The following is a 13,906-nucleotide window of genomic DNA, read 5'->3' on the forward strand; positions in this document are numbered from 1 at the left end:
GCTCTAGCCGTCTGAGGTCCCGCTTCATTTTCCAGAGCTCCTCGGTAAACCAGGGAGCCCGGTTTCTGCGGGGTCGCAGAGGGCGCTTAGGTGCGATCTCATTGATGGCTGCCAGGAGATGGGTATTCCAGCCCTCAACAAGCTCAGTCAGTGAGTCACCAGGGGGAGAAAGGTCCCGCAAGGCTTGATGGAATCTATCAGGGACCATCAGCCTCTGCGGGCGAGCCCAAATCGGCTCGCCACCTAAGCAGGGTGGGGGTGGAACGTCAATCCTGGCTTTCAGAGCGTAGTGATCAGACCATGGCACCTTCATCGAAGGAAACATGATCACATCTATACCGACGCCAAAGATCAAATCCAGTGTGTGGCCTGCTTGATGTGTGGGGCCTGAAACAAACTGGGAGAGCCCTAGTGTCGCCATGGAAGACACCAGGTCCAGAGCCTGTGAGGAGGGAGTGGCATCAGCATGGATGTTGAAGTCCCCCGATACCAATAGGTTAGGGAACTCCAAGGCCCAGCAGGCCACCACCTCCAGCAGGCCTGACAGGGTGGCTGCTGGTGCGCTAGGTGGCCGGTACACCAGCCAGACAGCCAAGCTCACCTCGGAGCCCCACACTAGGCCAACACATTCAATGCCGGGGATCGATGATGATGGTAGAGCCCTGAAAGAACAATCTTCCCGGATTAATAATGCCACCCCTCCCCCTTGGCCCACAGTCCGCGACTGGTGGAGGACGGAGAAACCCGGGGGCACAATCTCTCGTAAAGTAACAGTATCCCCTTCGCACACCCAGGTCTCCGTTACACAAGCCAGATCGACCCCCTGCGAGATGAAGAAATCTCGCAGGGTGGCGGTTTTGTTGCCTATAGACCTGGCATTGCACAACACCAGTGACGGAGGTGAGTAATCCTTGCTCACCCTACCCTCGTCTCTCGGGATGGGGCGCAGATTGGAAGGGGTACGAGCATATCCGTATCTCGATCCCCTTCGCCTATGACATCTGCCCCACCGCCATACCTCCCTCGCCCCTCCACAGTAGGAATCCCAAGCCTCATACTCGCCTCCATTTACAAAATATAAAAGCAAACAAACAAACAAAAAACAATTACACCAAAACAAAACCAATCCCCACCCCACTCAACAACCATCCCACCCCAACCCAAAATAAAAAAAAAAACAAAATAAAAATACATGGATAAAAACCACCATTTATGGTGGTACAACAAAGTAAAAAGTAAAAACACTTTTAAAACACTTTAAAATATATAAAAACATTTTAAACACTTGCTGCAGCAGCACCAGTGTCCTTAAAGTTGTGGCGGTGGTGACTGTGGGCCCCGCCCCCTGGCCTGGTGAAGTGGGCTTGCAGGGGGAAGAGCCCTCCCCACAAACTCACGGCGAAGCGGCAGCAGCAATGTCCCGAGGCCTCCTTGGAGCCTTATATGCTGAGGTGGAGTATGGGGCCCTCCCCCAGGCCCAAGGTAGAGAATGGGCTTGCAGGGGGAAGAGCCCTCCCCACAAACTCACGGCGAAGCGGCAGCAGCCTGTAAAGGAGAACAGACGGGATTCAGGCCTACCGGCCCTCCCATTCTCTCCAGACATGAAGTATATTCTTGATGTATGTGCCACTTGTGATGCCCAGAGGAAATCAAGTCAGGGCTTTATTGTGGAATAAAGCCATTAGCTTTTGATGGTATTTTCTAAATTCACTTGCTGGATGGCAATACAAATCTTTCCATCAATACAAACTTCAACGAAATTCAAATTCGTCATCTACAGAAACCCTTCCATTCTGTTGCTCACCTTGGTTACAAACTGGCACAGGAGGATCCCATGTGAAATCAGGCTGACACTGAACACGAGAACTGCCTTTCAAGACATAGCCATCCTCGCATTCCAGAGTCACATTAGCTCCAATCTGAATCACAATTTCTGAGTTTTCCTTCTTGCCACCAGAAATCTGTGGGAGGATGCAGCCTACTGCTGAAAATCAAAGATAATCAAAATGGCATATCAGGAAAAACAGGTGATGATGGGAATTATCTAAAATTTACAAATACTTTTTGACAATTTACTTTTGCTCCTGTGACTGATAAACTTAATTCAGTGGTACCTCGGTTTAAGAACGGTCTGGTTTAAGAACGATTCAGTTTACGAACTCCGCAAAACTGGAAATAGTGTCCCTGTTTGAGAACTTTACCTCGGTCTAAGAACGGAAGCCGAATGGTGGAAGGGCACCAGCGGCAGGAGGCCTCATTAGGGAAAGCGCGCCTCAGTTTAAGAATGGTTTCGGTTTAAGAATGGACTTCCGGAATGGATTAAGTTTGTAAACCGAGGTACCACTGTAATATATCGTGAGTTTAGAAAAACTGTAGAAAACCCTTTTTTCCTCTTCCTCTAGAGTGCATGGCTTGGCTCACTTGTCCAAGTCATCTATAGCCATTATTTTTTAAAGCATATTGGAGTACAAAACACTGATCATGCGTCTTACAGTATTGGGGCCTGCAAATTTCAAACCCTCCTTATTTTGGCAGTAGGAACTTAATCTGGAAATAATTTGGGATTTGGAGAAGTAGCTACCTGGAATGCTCATCAGGCTTGTTGTTGTAATTAGAGTTGCAATAGCAGCTTTTCTGAGGGGACCTCAGAAAAAGAAGACAGTTTGATAAACTGGATAAATACTGCTGGCCAGCAGTGGCAGCCAGGGTCCTTTATGGCTGTGGAGGAATTATATACACACTTACCTTCACAGTGTGGGACAGGAAGACTCCATACACCAGATGCTGTGCAATTCAGCATTGCCTCCCCTATTAGTACATAACCAGGTTGACAGCTGTAATTTACAGATTTTCCATTGGTATATTGTATTGATTCTGGTGCACTGTAATTTCCATGCTGGACATTTGGAGGCGAGGGGCACTGTATCACTGAAAAGAGAAATAGAAAGTCGTGTTCCTCTGCACTAGTCAGTGAGTGAGGGAGAAAATATCTCCGACACTATTATACATAACCTTCTGGACAGAATCCAGAAGGGATTTACATTTAATCAAGAATTCCAAAAGTTAAGTTGTAGGTGAACATATCAGACGACACAGTGATTCTTCAAACAGCTCTTGTTTATTCACAGGCCAGAGCAGAACTGAACTGAAGGGTTCATACAGCCTGCTTATATAGAGCTCCACTACAACGCAACTGTAACAGCTTTCTGTAACTATCCAATTACTGAACGTCACTTCAGAGCTCCACTACAACGCAACTGTAACAGCTTTCTGTAACTATCCAATTACTGAACGTCACTTTCAATCCCTTATTTGCATATGTGGACCTGAGTGAAAACTATCTACCGCCCCCTGCTGGCCCAGGGTGATAACTTCAGTATATAACACCAAATTCTTGCCATGGTTCTCATTTTGGAAAACGAATGGAACATTTCAGAGCATGTTATTTGCCCAAACTCATGCCTGCTGCCTTAAAAAATGGTTCCAGGTGATGCCCATGGTGGTCTTGGGGGGGCACTACAACAGGGTTCCATATGACGACAGTCTGTGGCCAAACACAGGTGGAAGGCATCACACATTACTTATTAATCTGCCTTTTGTACAGGGATCCAAGAGACCGATTACTGAAACTCTTGCTGGAATTCCTGGAAGCAGGTTTACTATGGCAAAAATGGTTCACTTTCTTTTGTGTAATGCTAACAGATTTGTGACACATAAAGTGATACCTTACGCTCTGGGTTCAAGAAAAATTTAGAGAGCGAGAGCTAGACAATATTGCAATACGTTGCACTGGGGATTCAGAGGTCTAACAGAAGTTAAGCTAGGTATGAACTCCTACTACCTTCCTTGAAATCCTTGATGCCCTGCATTATGTAATTGTTGTATGCTGTATGTTATGGTTTGCTGTTTGGCAAATTGCAATGGCCTTTGGTTAATACAATAAACTCTTTGGTTGGTAATATACATAATAAAATAACTTTCAGAATATAGTATCTAAATAAGGAGTCCAGTCTTTAAATTGTGCAGTAGTTCGGTTTGAGCCCTTTAAAAGTTTTCCTTTTCTTGTGTATTCAATAGCTGTACTAGTAAATATTTTTATACTTTTAATAAATAATTAAGTGGAGAAGCCTAACATAATAGGCCTGAAAAATCAGAAGGATAGCTGTTGCTTTAATTAAATTAAATTATGCTTAAATTAAACATGCTTTAATTTAGTACCAGCACCCACTGCAGTACAGTCAATAATATGTTCTGAGTATTGACGTTAGTAATTTAGGGTTTCAGTCACAGGGACCCCTGCCATTGCATAAATTGTTTCAGGACCCATAAACATTATCAGAAGGGCATTAAATCATACAGCAGCCTCCCAAGATGTAACCTTTGCTAATCTGGCTGAACTCTTGTAGAGGCATTGTCCAACACACTGGTCTTGGCGGGACTTCCACTGATAAAGCAAGCACTTGCTTTCACCACTTGCCAATCTGGCTTTGTGTTTCCTAATGGACAGCTCACACCCTCTATTATCCTATGCAAAACAAAACTCTGTGTGATACAGTTCCAAAATATGTCCTTCCAGTTTTAAGAAGCATTAATGTAAGAATGTGTCTGAATCAAAAAAATTCCAATGAAGAGGGTAACAATAATGGGTAAAGAGCGAAACAAAATTTAGATGCTTGCACTCTTTGAACCATTCTGAAAGATCCTGAAATCCAGAAACCTGCTTTTGCAGTGAGGAGCAGGGGCAGACATGTTTTCTACATGTATACAGTTTGGATCTCTTCTCCATTGGCTTGTACAGAATACTGTGCCACCCTATGTCTCGTGTATTGCAATCCAGAAACCTACTTTTGCAGTGAGGAGCAGGAGCAGACCATTTGCCAGATGGGGTGCAATAAATTGTTGCCTCTCCATGTAGAGAGTAGCCAGGCTCACATGTGTAATTCACAGACATTCCACTGGTAAACACTGACAATTCCTGGTGGCTGTGATCCCCATTTTGGATTTTTGTGGGTTGCTGGCACTGAATCTCTGACAGAGGAATAGAAGTGGAATCTAGCAGAAAATGAATAAGAAAGATTCTTCAACTCAAGGAACCATAATAATTTCCTGTATGCAGATAGTATCTCAAATGACCTAATTGAGTACACTTGTATTCTCATTTCCAGTACAAATAGATGTGGGGGCAAGTAATTGTGACAATATTGGGAGGAGGTGTTTGAGCATGGATAGAGAGAAACTGTGGCACCCTCTCCCCACAAATGTTTGCTTAATATCTTTAATGTATAGCTTTTGCCACATGCTGAAAATGCACTTCTTTACCCTTTGACATTTAAAAATATTGTATTTTGTGGGTCCCATAACACTTTTTTACTGAATTAGAGCTGTTCTACTCCGTATCAAATAGTTTCCTATATGCAGATAGTATCAAATGGTTTTACTTGTTTTATGATTTTAAGTGTTTTATCTCTTTTTGTAATCATTTTATTATTTTATTATATTTTGATAGTAGCACTGTTATTCATCTGGAAAAGCTAAATTTATTGCCACCTACGTTGTCTGCTTTTACAATGCGGAACAGATTGATCCCATGTTCCAGAAGACAGACAGTGTATTGTCGCAGCTCCAGTAAGAAAGTAGTCAGGGTCACAACGATACGTCACAGAGGAGCCATAAGGAAAATCTTCCAGACTTTCAGGGTCACGTTCCCCATTGGCAATCGCTTGAGGTGCAGGGCAACCTGTGGAGAAATGTTTCAATGCAGAACTATCATCAGAGCTTTTACTTAGATCTGTAAGACCTAAGCCAGGACAACTGCACTTTAGGCAGACGTGCATTAACTACAAGGGCTACAAAATTGTACAGAGTCATGTGCACATCTATGGACCAGGGACAGTGATTGTACAAGTGAATGAAAATAACCTTTGCATTTTGGAAGTTTAGTCCAGTTCACAGAGTTTGAGCCTTCTAAAATACAGGTAACCAGATACTCTCCTTCGAGGGCATAACCGCCATCACAAATGTATATTACAGAACTCCCATAGGTGAGGTCTTCTCCTATATTCTTTCCATGCGCAATGCTTGGTGGCGGTGGACAACGCATTACTGCAAAAAGAAAAGAAAACCAGAAGTCGATATAATGATGCTAACTGAGAATTCCCAAGTATCACTTGCTCTGTGTTTTTAGCCAGCAAGGATAGGCAGGGAAATACCAACCTTCACACTGGGGTAAAGGTTGACTCCAAGCTCCAGAGGCTGTACACTGACTGGAAGCCTTGCCACGTAACAAGTAGCCACGGTCACAGGTGTAATTGACGTATCTTCCTGTAGCAAAATGAGCTTCTCCATGGCCATTGTGATCACCATTTGGAATAGGCAGAGGAGGGGGACACTGCAATTCTAAAGCAAAACTATATGAGCACCAAGCTTATCTCAAAGCAAGTAGAAACCCTCCCAATTCTTGATCCGAGGATTACAACTCCTTCACTATAGTAGATTCTCGTTTTTGTAGCTAGCGTAAGCTACCTTCCCCCCCACTAATCATGGTTTGAGATCACAGGAGTACCAGCCCTCTTCTCCTACTATTATGGACTATTGTTCCAACCCATGTCTGCCATGTAGATCCAGGTTCAGAACGAGTATTTCTGGTCCAGAGGTTCTTTGTAAGGGCACCATTGTGTGCTACGCTCTGGGTAGCATGTTATGTCCCTGCTGAAAAAAAGCCACTAGGGCCTATGATCAAGACACACACCTTCACAGTGCGGGGCAGGAGCACTCCATGTTCCAGAGGTTGTGCAATAAATAGTTCCCTCTCCGGTAAGTGAGTAGCCAGGCTCACAGGTGTATTTCACAAACATTCCATTGGTGAACACTGATGATCCCTCATTGCTGTGAATCCCATTTTGGATACTTGGGGGTGGCGGGCATTGAATTTCTGAAAGGAAAAGAGTGTACTTACAATGTCAAGACCATTCAAAGTTATTCTTCCATCATCTTTGTGTACTTCATGTTTTCTACATGTATACAGTTTGGATCTCTTCTCCATCGGCTTGTACAGAATACTGTGCCACCCTATGTCTCGTGTATTGCAATCCAGAAACCTACTTTTGCAGTGAGGAGCAGGAGCAGACCATTTGCCAGATGGGGTGCAATAAATTGTTGCCTCTCCATGTAGAGAGTAGCCAGGCTCACATGTGTAATTCACAGACATTCCACTGGTAAACACTGACAATTCCTGGTGGCTGTGATCCCCATTTTGGATTTTTGTGGGTTGCTGGCACTGAATCTCTGACAGAGGAATAGAAGTGGAATCTAGCAGAAAATAAATAAGAAAGATTCTTCAACTCAAGGGACCATAATAATTTCCTGTATGCAGATAGTATCTCAAATGACCTAATTCAGTACACTTGTATTCTCATTTCCAGTACAAATAGATGTGGGGGCAAGTAATTGTGACAATATTGGGAGGAGGTGTTTGAGCATGGATAGAGAGAAACTGTGGCACCCTCTCCCCACAAATGTTTGCTTAATATCTTTAATGCATAGCTTTTGCCACATGCTGAAAATGCACTTCTTTACCCTTTGACATTTAAAAATATTGTATTTTGTGGGTCCCATAACACTTTTTTACTGAATTAGAGCTGTTCTGCTCCGTATCAAATGGTTTTACTTGTTTTATGATTTTAAGTGTTTTATCTCTTTTTATAATCATTTTATTATTTTATTATATTTTGATAGTAGCACTGTTATTCATCTGGAAAAGCTAAATTTATTGCCACCTACGTTGTCTGCTTTTACAATGCGGAACAGATTGATCCCATGTTCCAGAAGACAGACAGTGTATTGTCGCAGCTCCAGTAAGAAAGTAGTCAGGGTCACAACGATACGTCACAGAGGAGCCATAAGGAAAATCTTCCAGACTTTCAGGGTCACGTTCCCCATTGGCAATCGCTTGAGGTGCAGGGCAACCTGTGGAGAAATGTTTCAATGCAGAACTATCATCAGAGCTTTTACTTAGATCTGTAAGACCTAAGCCAGGACAACTGCACTTTAGGCAGACGTGCATTAACTACAAGGGCTACAAAATTGTACAGAGTCATGTGCACATCTATGGACCAGGGACAGTGATTGTACAAGTGAATGAAAATAACCTTTGCATTTTGGAAGTTTAGTCCAGTTCACAGAGTTTGAGCCTTCTAAAATACAGGTAACCAGATACTCTCCTTCGAGGGCATAACCGCCATCACAAATGTATATTACAGAACTCCCATAGGTGAGGTCTTCTCCTATATTCTTTCCATGCGCAATGCTTGGTGGCGGTGGACAACGCATTACTGCAAAAAGAAAAGAAAACCAGAAGTCGATATAATGATGCTAACTGAGAATTCCCAAGTATCACTTGCTCTGTGTTTTTAGCCAGCAAGGATAGGCAGGGAAATACCAACCTTCACACTGGGGTAAAGGTTGACTCCAAGCTCCAGAGGCTGTACACTGACTGGAAGCCTTGCCACGTAACAAGTAGCCACGGTCACAGGTGTAATTGACGTATCTTCCTGTAGCAAAATGAGCTTCTCCATGGCCATTGTGATCACCATTTGGAATAGGCAGAGGAGGGGGACACTGCAATTCTAAAGCAAAACTATATGAGCACCAAGCTTATCTCAAAGCAAGTAGAAACCCTCCCAATTCTTGATCCGAGGATTACAACTCCTTCACTATAGTAGATTCTCGTTTTTGTAGCTAGCGTAAGCTACCTTCCCCCCCACTAATCATGGTTTGAGATCACAGGAGTACCAGCCCTCTTCTCCTACTATTATGGACTATTGTTCCAACCCATGTCTGCCATGTAGATCCAGGTTCAGAACGAGTATTTCTGGTCCAGAGGTTCTTTGTAAGGGCACCATTGTGTGCTACGCTCTGGGTAGCATGTTATGTCCCTGCTGAAAAAAAGCCACTAGGGCCTATGATCAAGACACACACCTTCACAGTGCGGGGCAGGAGCACTCCATGTTCCAGAGGTTGTGCAATAAATAGTTCCCTCTCCGGTAAGTGAGTAGCCAGGCTCACAGGTGTATTTCACAAACATTCCATTGGTGAACACTGATGATCCCTCATTGCTGTGAATCCCATTTTGGATACTTGGGGGTGGCGGGCATTGAATTTCTGAAAGGAAAAGAGTGTACTTACAATGTCAAGACCATTCAAAGTTATTCTTCCATCATCTTTGTGTACTTCATGTTTTCTACATGTATACAGTTTGGATCTCTTCTCCATCGGCTTGTACAGAATACTGTGCCACCCTATGTCTCGTGTATTGCAATCCAGAAACCTACTTTTGCAGTGAGGAGCAGGAGCAGACCATTTGCCAGATGGGGTGCAATAAATTGTTGCCTCTCCATGTAGAGAGTAGCCAGGCTCACATGTGTAATTCACAGACATTCCACTGGTAAACACTGACAATTCCTGGTGGCTGTGATCCCCATTTTGGATTTTTGTGGGTTGCTGGCACTGAATCTCTGACAGAGGAATAGAAGTGGAATCTAGCAGAAAATAAATAAGAAAGATTCTTCAACTCAAGGAACCATAATAATTTCCTGTATGCAGATAGTATCTCAAATGACCTAATTGAGTACACTTGTATTCTCATTTCCAGTACAAATAGATGTGGGGGCAAGTAATTGTGACAATATTGGGAGGAGGTGTTTGAGCATGGATAGAGAGAAACTGTGGCACCCTCTCCCCACAAATGTTTGCTTAATATCTTTAATGCATAGCTTTTGCCACATGCTGAAAATGCACTTCTTTACCCTTTGACATTTAAAAATATTGTATTTTGTGGGTCCCATAACACTTTTTTACTGAATTAGAGCTGTTCTGCTCCGTATCAAATGGTTTAACTTGTTTTATGATTTTAAGTGTTTTATCTCTTTTTATAATCATTTTATTATTTTATTATATTTTGATAGTAGCACTGTTATTCATCTGGAAAAGCTAAATTTATTGCCACCTACGTTGTCTGCTTTTACAATGCGGAACAGATTGATCCCATGTTCCAGAAGACAGACAGTGTATTGTCGCAGCTCCAGTAAGAAAGTAGTCAGGGTCACAACGATACGTCACAGAGGAGCCATAAGGAAAATCTTCCAGACTTTCAGGGTCACGTTCCCCATTGGCAATCGCTTGAGGTGCAGGGCAACCTGTGGAGAAATGTTTCAATGCAGAACTATCATCAGAGCTTTTACTTAGATCTGTAAGACCTAAGCCAGGACAACTGCACTTTAGGCAGACGTGCATTAACTACAAGGGCTACAAAATTGTACAGAGTCATGTGCACATCTATGGACCAGGGACAGTGATTGTACAAGTGAATGAAAATAACCTTTGCATTTTGGAAGTTTAGTCCAGTTCACAGAGTTTGAGCCTTCTAAAATACAGGTAACCAGATACTCTCCTTCGAGGGCATAACCGCCATCACAAATGTATATTACAGAACTCCCATAGGTGAGGTCTTCTCCTATATTCTTTCCATGCGCAATGCTTGGTGGCGGTGGACAACGCATTACTGCAAAAAGAAAAGAAAACCAGAAGTCGATATAATGATGCTAACTGAGAATTCCCAAGTATCACTTGCTCTGTGTTTTTAGCCAGCAAGGATAGGCAGGGAAATACCAACCTTCACACTGGGGTAAAGGTTGACTCCAAGCTCCAGAGGCTGTACACTGACTGGAAGCCTTGCCACGTAACAAGTAGCCACGGTCACAGGTGTAATTGACGTATCTTCCTGTAGCAAAATGAGCTTCTCCATGGCCATTGTGATCACCATTTGGAATAGGCAGAGGAGGGGGACACTGCAATTCTAAAGCAAAACTATATGAGCACCAAGCTTATCTCAAAGCAAGTAGAAACCCTCCCAATTCTTGATCCGAGGATTACAACTCCTTCACTATAGTAGATTCTCGTTTTTGTAGCTAGCATAAGCTGCATATTTCCCCACTAATCATGGTTTGAGATCACAGGAGTACCAGCCCTCTTCTCCTACTATTATGGACTATTGTTCCAACCCATGTCTGCCATGTAGATCCAGGTTCAGAACGAGTATTTCTGGTCCAGAGGTTCTTTGTAAGGGCACCATTGTGTACTACGCTCTGGGTAGCATGTTACGTAACCACTTCCCAATCTGGCTTTGACTTTCCTAACAGACAGCTCACACTCTCCATTATCCTATGCAAAACAAAACTCTGTGTGATAAAGTTCCAAAATATGTGCTTCCAGTTTGAGGCAGCATTACTATAAGAATGTGTCTGAATCAATGGTTTTCAATGTAGAAAGGAAGAATCATGAGTGAACACCAGTTCTAAATTTTGTAGCCTTCACTCCTAGAGCTATCCCAATAAAACTTATGACCAAGAATCTTACTTTTGCAGTGAGGTGCAGAGGAAGACCATGTACCAGATGCTGTACAGTGAACAGTTGCATTTCCAGTAAGAAAGTAGCCAGGCTCACATGTGTAATTCACAGACATTCCACTGGTAAACACTGATAATTCATGGTGGCTGTGGTTCCCATTTTCAGTCTTTGCAGGTGGCTGGCACCGAGTTTCTGACAAGAGAGCAAAAGCGGTAGATAGAAAAAAGTAAAAATAAATAAATAAAACATTTACCACAAGGAATCATAATTGCTTCCTATGTGCAGATAGGAATGAGCTAAGCTGGTACGCTAGATTCTTCCAAGTCCCATGATACAGAAGCTCTTCCTGTCAGCCATTAAAGGTCCACAGAGATCCAGGTTCAGAGAGAGTATTCCTGGTTCAGAGATGCTGACATTGTTTTAAAAGGGCACCATTGTGTAAACTCGTGTGAACTATTGCCTTTAAGGCAGCATGTACTGTGCCCTGTGAAAATGCCACCAGTGCCAGCGAACAGGAAAATGGGGATTAAAACACAGAAAGTTGGTTCTGAACTTGTGGGTCAGGTAAAGCCTGGGCAAAGACAAGACATCTGAAGCAACTAGTGGTTGTTCCCAGATCTAGGAACCACAGTCTCTGTCCAACCAGGGTTGAGTGCATCTTCCTTCCTTTACTAGTGATATTGCCTATCATTATTGGTTGGATTTCTATTTCAAAATTCAGTTCAATCAATTAAAAACAGAACTTGCTGAGTTTTCCCTCTTGTGTTTAGGGGAAGGGAACTGTACTGTAGAACATTTGTTTCATGAAGAAGATCCCTGGCTTCTCCAGGTAAGGCTGGAAATACCCTCCCCCCCAAAAAAACACAGTTGTGCGACTCCATATAAGGCAGCTTCCCATATTCCTAATTTGGGAGGGAAGTAAGTGGGTGGTGGTTTTTTTGGGTGGGAATGTGTCAAGTTTGTTAGATAAGTTTGTATGTTTTGTGGCTCGTATCTGGAAACTCCCAAGGAGGACTTCAACAGATTTAACTACGTAACTTTTTTGCTTATCACAGAAAAATGAAATCCAGTTAAAGTTGTGCTTAGTACCTACCCCTTACACAGATGGGTGTGGGAGAATCCCATGTGCTGTCAAACTGGCACTGAATTGTATGGTTGCCTTTCAGGATATAGCCAGGGTCACATTCAAATGTAATTGTCTCTGTGGGCTTAACTTGCCCTTTAGATCTTGTTATTCTTCCATTCTGAATTTTTGGACTTACACAGCCAGTGACTGCAAAGGAAAATATAAAGTAGCGAGTAGACTACATAGTGTATGTCATCTGCAATAAGGAGTATATTGTAGAACCATTTTCTTAATACGTTTAATGTACAGCTCAAAATTTATATTATTATATAAGGTTCTTTATGGATCAATAGCAAGATAATGCAACATACAGTTTGGAGTTAGAAAGTCTCAGCTTGGACTGCCTAGGAAAAGCAAGGAAATGAGACCCAAAAAAGAAAAGAATGGTCACTCCATTGGTCAGGCCTTGATCCATTAACAGAGCTGTATATATGTGGCTTAGACATAATATTTGAGGTGCCCTTCCCTTAAGGACTTAACTGGAACTATAATTTTCAATGCAGAAATAAGGTACTTGTATGAACATTCACTTGCATTTTAAATCTGTTTTTACTGGTTAGCCTATACAAAGCCAAAATGAAAATCCAGTGTAGCAGAATACTTGCATTCACAGCGTGGGACAGGGAGACTCCACACACCGGATGCTGTGCAATATATAGTTGCCCTTCCTATTAGTACATAACCAGGGTCACAGCTGTATTTTACAATTTTTCCACTGGTATATTGTTCTGATCCCAGAGCCCTGTACTTTCCATGCTGGACTTTGGGAGGTGAGGGGCAATGTATCTCTGGAAAACAACAACAACAAGGGAAGAATATCTTGTTCCTCAGCAAGACAGACAGGCAATACATCCAACAATAACATACATAAGAAGTCAGCTTCCTACTTTAGATCATAGTATAGTGTGATTAAATTTGGTTTAAAATAAAACTTCAGTTTTCAAACATTACTGTATTAAACAACTTTAGTTGTGTGCTTGTTATTTCCCTTTGTGTTTTTGATCTTTGTTGTGCATACAACAGTCGTTGTTGCATGCATCCATAGCTGTCCACTTAAACTTTAGCCATCCCTATGGAAATAAGAAGTGCAGAATTTGAAATGTTTTAGGTACTGCCCTTCTGACAACCACAGGGATGGTAACAGAGCAACAAGAATAGTGGGTTTGCAAAAGGACAACAGCAATGCATACTCACAGAAGCACCCACCCCAACAAACAGTGACTTAATGGACCAATACCAACAAAGCAACAATAAAACATGTCAGGGGGGGGGGAAAGAGAAATATATACAGTTTTGATATGAAATATGGAGGATATTTTCTGATGGGAAAAAGCATGCAACACACCATAAGAGGGTTAATGACGTGGCTACACTTCA

At 42.6% G+C, this 13,906-nt stretch overlaps 1 protein-coding gene and 1 long non-coding RNA gene across 8 annotated transcripts in view; one reads left to right on the forward strand and one right to left on the reverse strand.

The window, feature by feature from the left end:
- Positions 1-13,906, forward strand: part of LOC307218041 — a 355,464-nt gene that overhangs the window by 129,630 nt on the left and 211,928 nt on the right. The window lies entirely within an intron of this gene.
- The window catches only part of LOC307217516 (complement receptor type 1-like), a 46,534-nt gene that overhangs the window by 6,697 nt on the left and 25,931 nt on the right, over positions 1-13,906 (reverse strand). For 4 of the 6 annotated variants that reach the window (XR_013839623.1, XM_079978805.1, XM_079978803.1 and 1 more), the window contains exons 16-34: positions 13,135-13,317; positions 12,497-12,676; positions 11,413-11,595; positions 10,670-10,852; positions 10,376-10,558; positions 10,008-10,193; positions 9,330-9,536; positions 8,977-9,159; positions 8,442-8,624; positions 8,148-8,330; positions 7,780-7,965; positions 7,102-7,308; positions 6,749-6,931; positions 6,214-6,396; positions 5,920-6,102; positions 5,552-5,737; positions 4,846-5,052; positions 2,746-2,928; positions 1,805-1,984 (exon numbers count right to left, since the gene is read on the reverse strand). Coding sequence is in view for 5 of the 6 variants with exons in the window: in XM_079978805.1 (XP_079834931.1) it covers positions 1,805-1,984; positions 2,746-2,928; positions 4,846-5,052; positions 5,552-5,737; positions 5,920-6,102; positions 6,214-6,396; positions 6,749-6,931; positions 7,102-7,308; positions 7,780-7,965; positions 8,148-8,330; positions 8,442-8,624; positions 8,977-9,159; positions 9,330-9,536; positions 10,008-10,193; positions 10,376-10,558; positions 10,670-10,852; positions 11,413-11,595; positions 12,497-12,676; positions 13,135-13,317 (3,552 nt within the window). In the remaining variant the exon portion in view is untranslated. The remainder of the gene's footprint in view (positions 1-1,804; positions 1,985-2,745; positions 2,929-4,845; positions 5,053-5,551; positions 5,738-5,919; positions 6,103-6,213; positions 6,397-6,748; positions 6,932-7,101; positions 7,309-7,779; positions 7,966-8,147; positions 8,331-8,441; positions 8,625-8,976; positions 9,160-9,329; positions 9,537-10,007; positions 10,194-10,375; positions 10,559-10,669; positions 10,853-11,412; positions 11,596-12,496; positions 12,677-13,134; positions 13,318-13,906) is intronic. The other 2 variants (XM_079978804.1, XM_079978807.1) reach the window with 2 other exon arrangements.

This window comes from Podarcis cretensis, assembly GCF_951804945.1.
Source record: "Podarcis cretensis genome assembly, chromosome: 6".
In the NCBI taxonomy this organism is placed as follows: domain Eukaryota; kingdom Metazoa; phylum Chordata; class Lepidosauria; order Squamata; family Lacertidae; genus Podarcis; species Podarcis cretensis.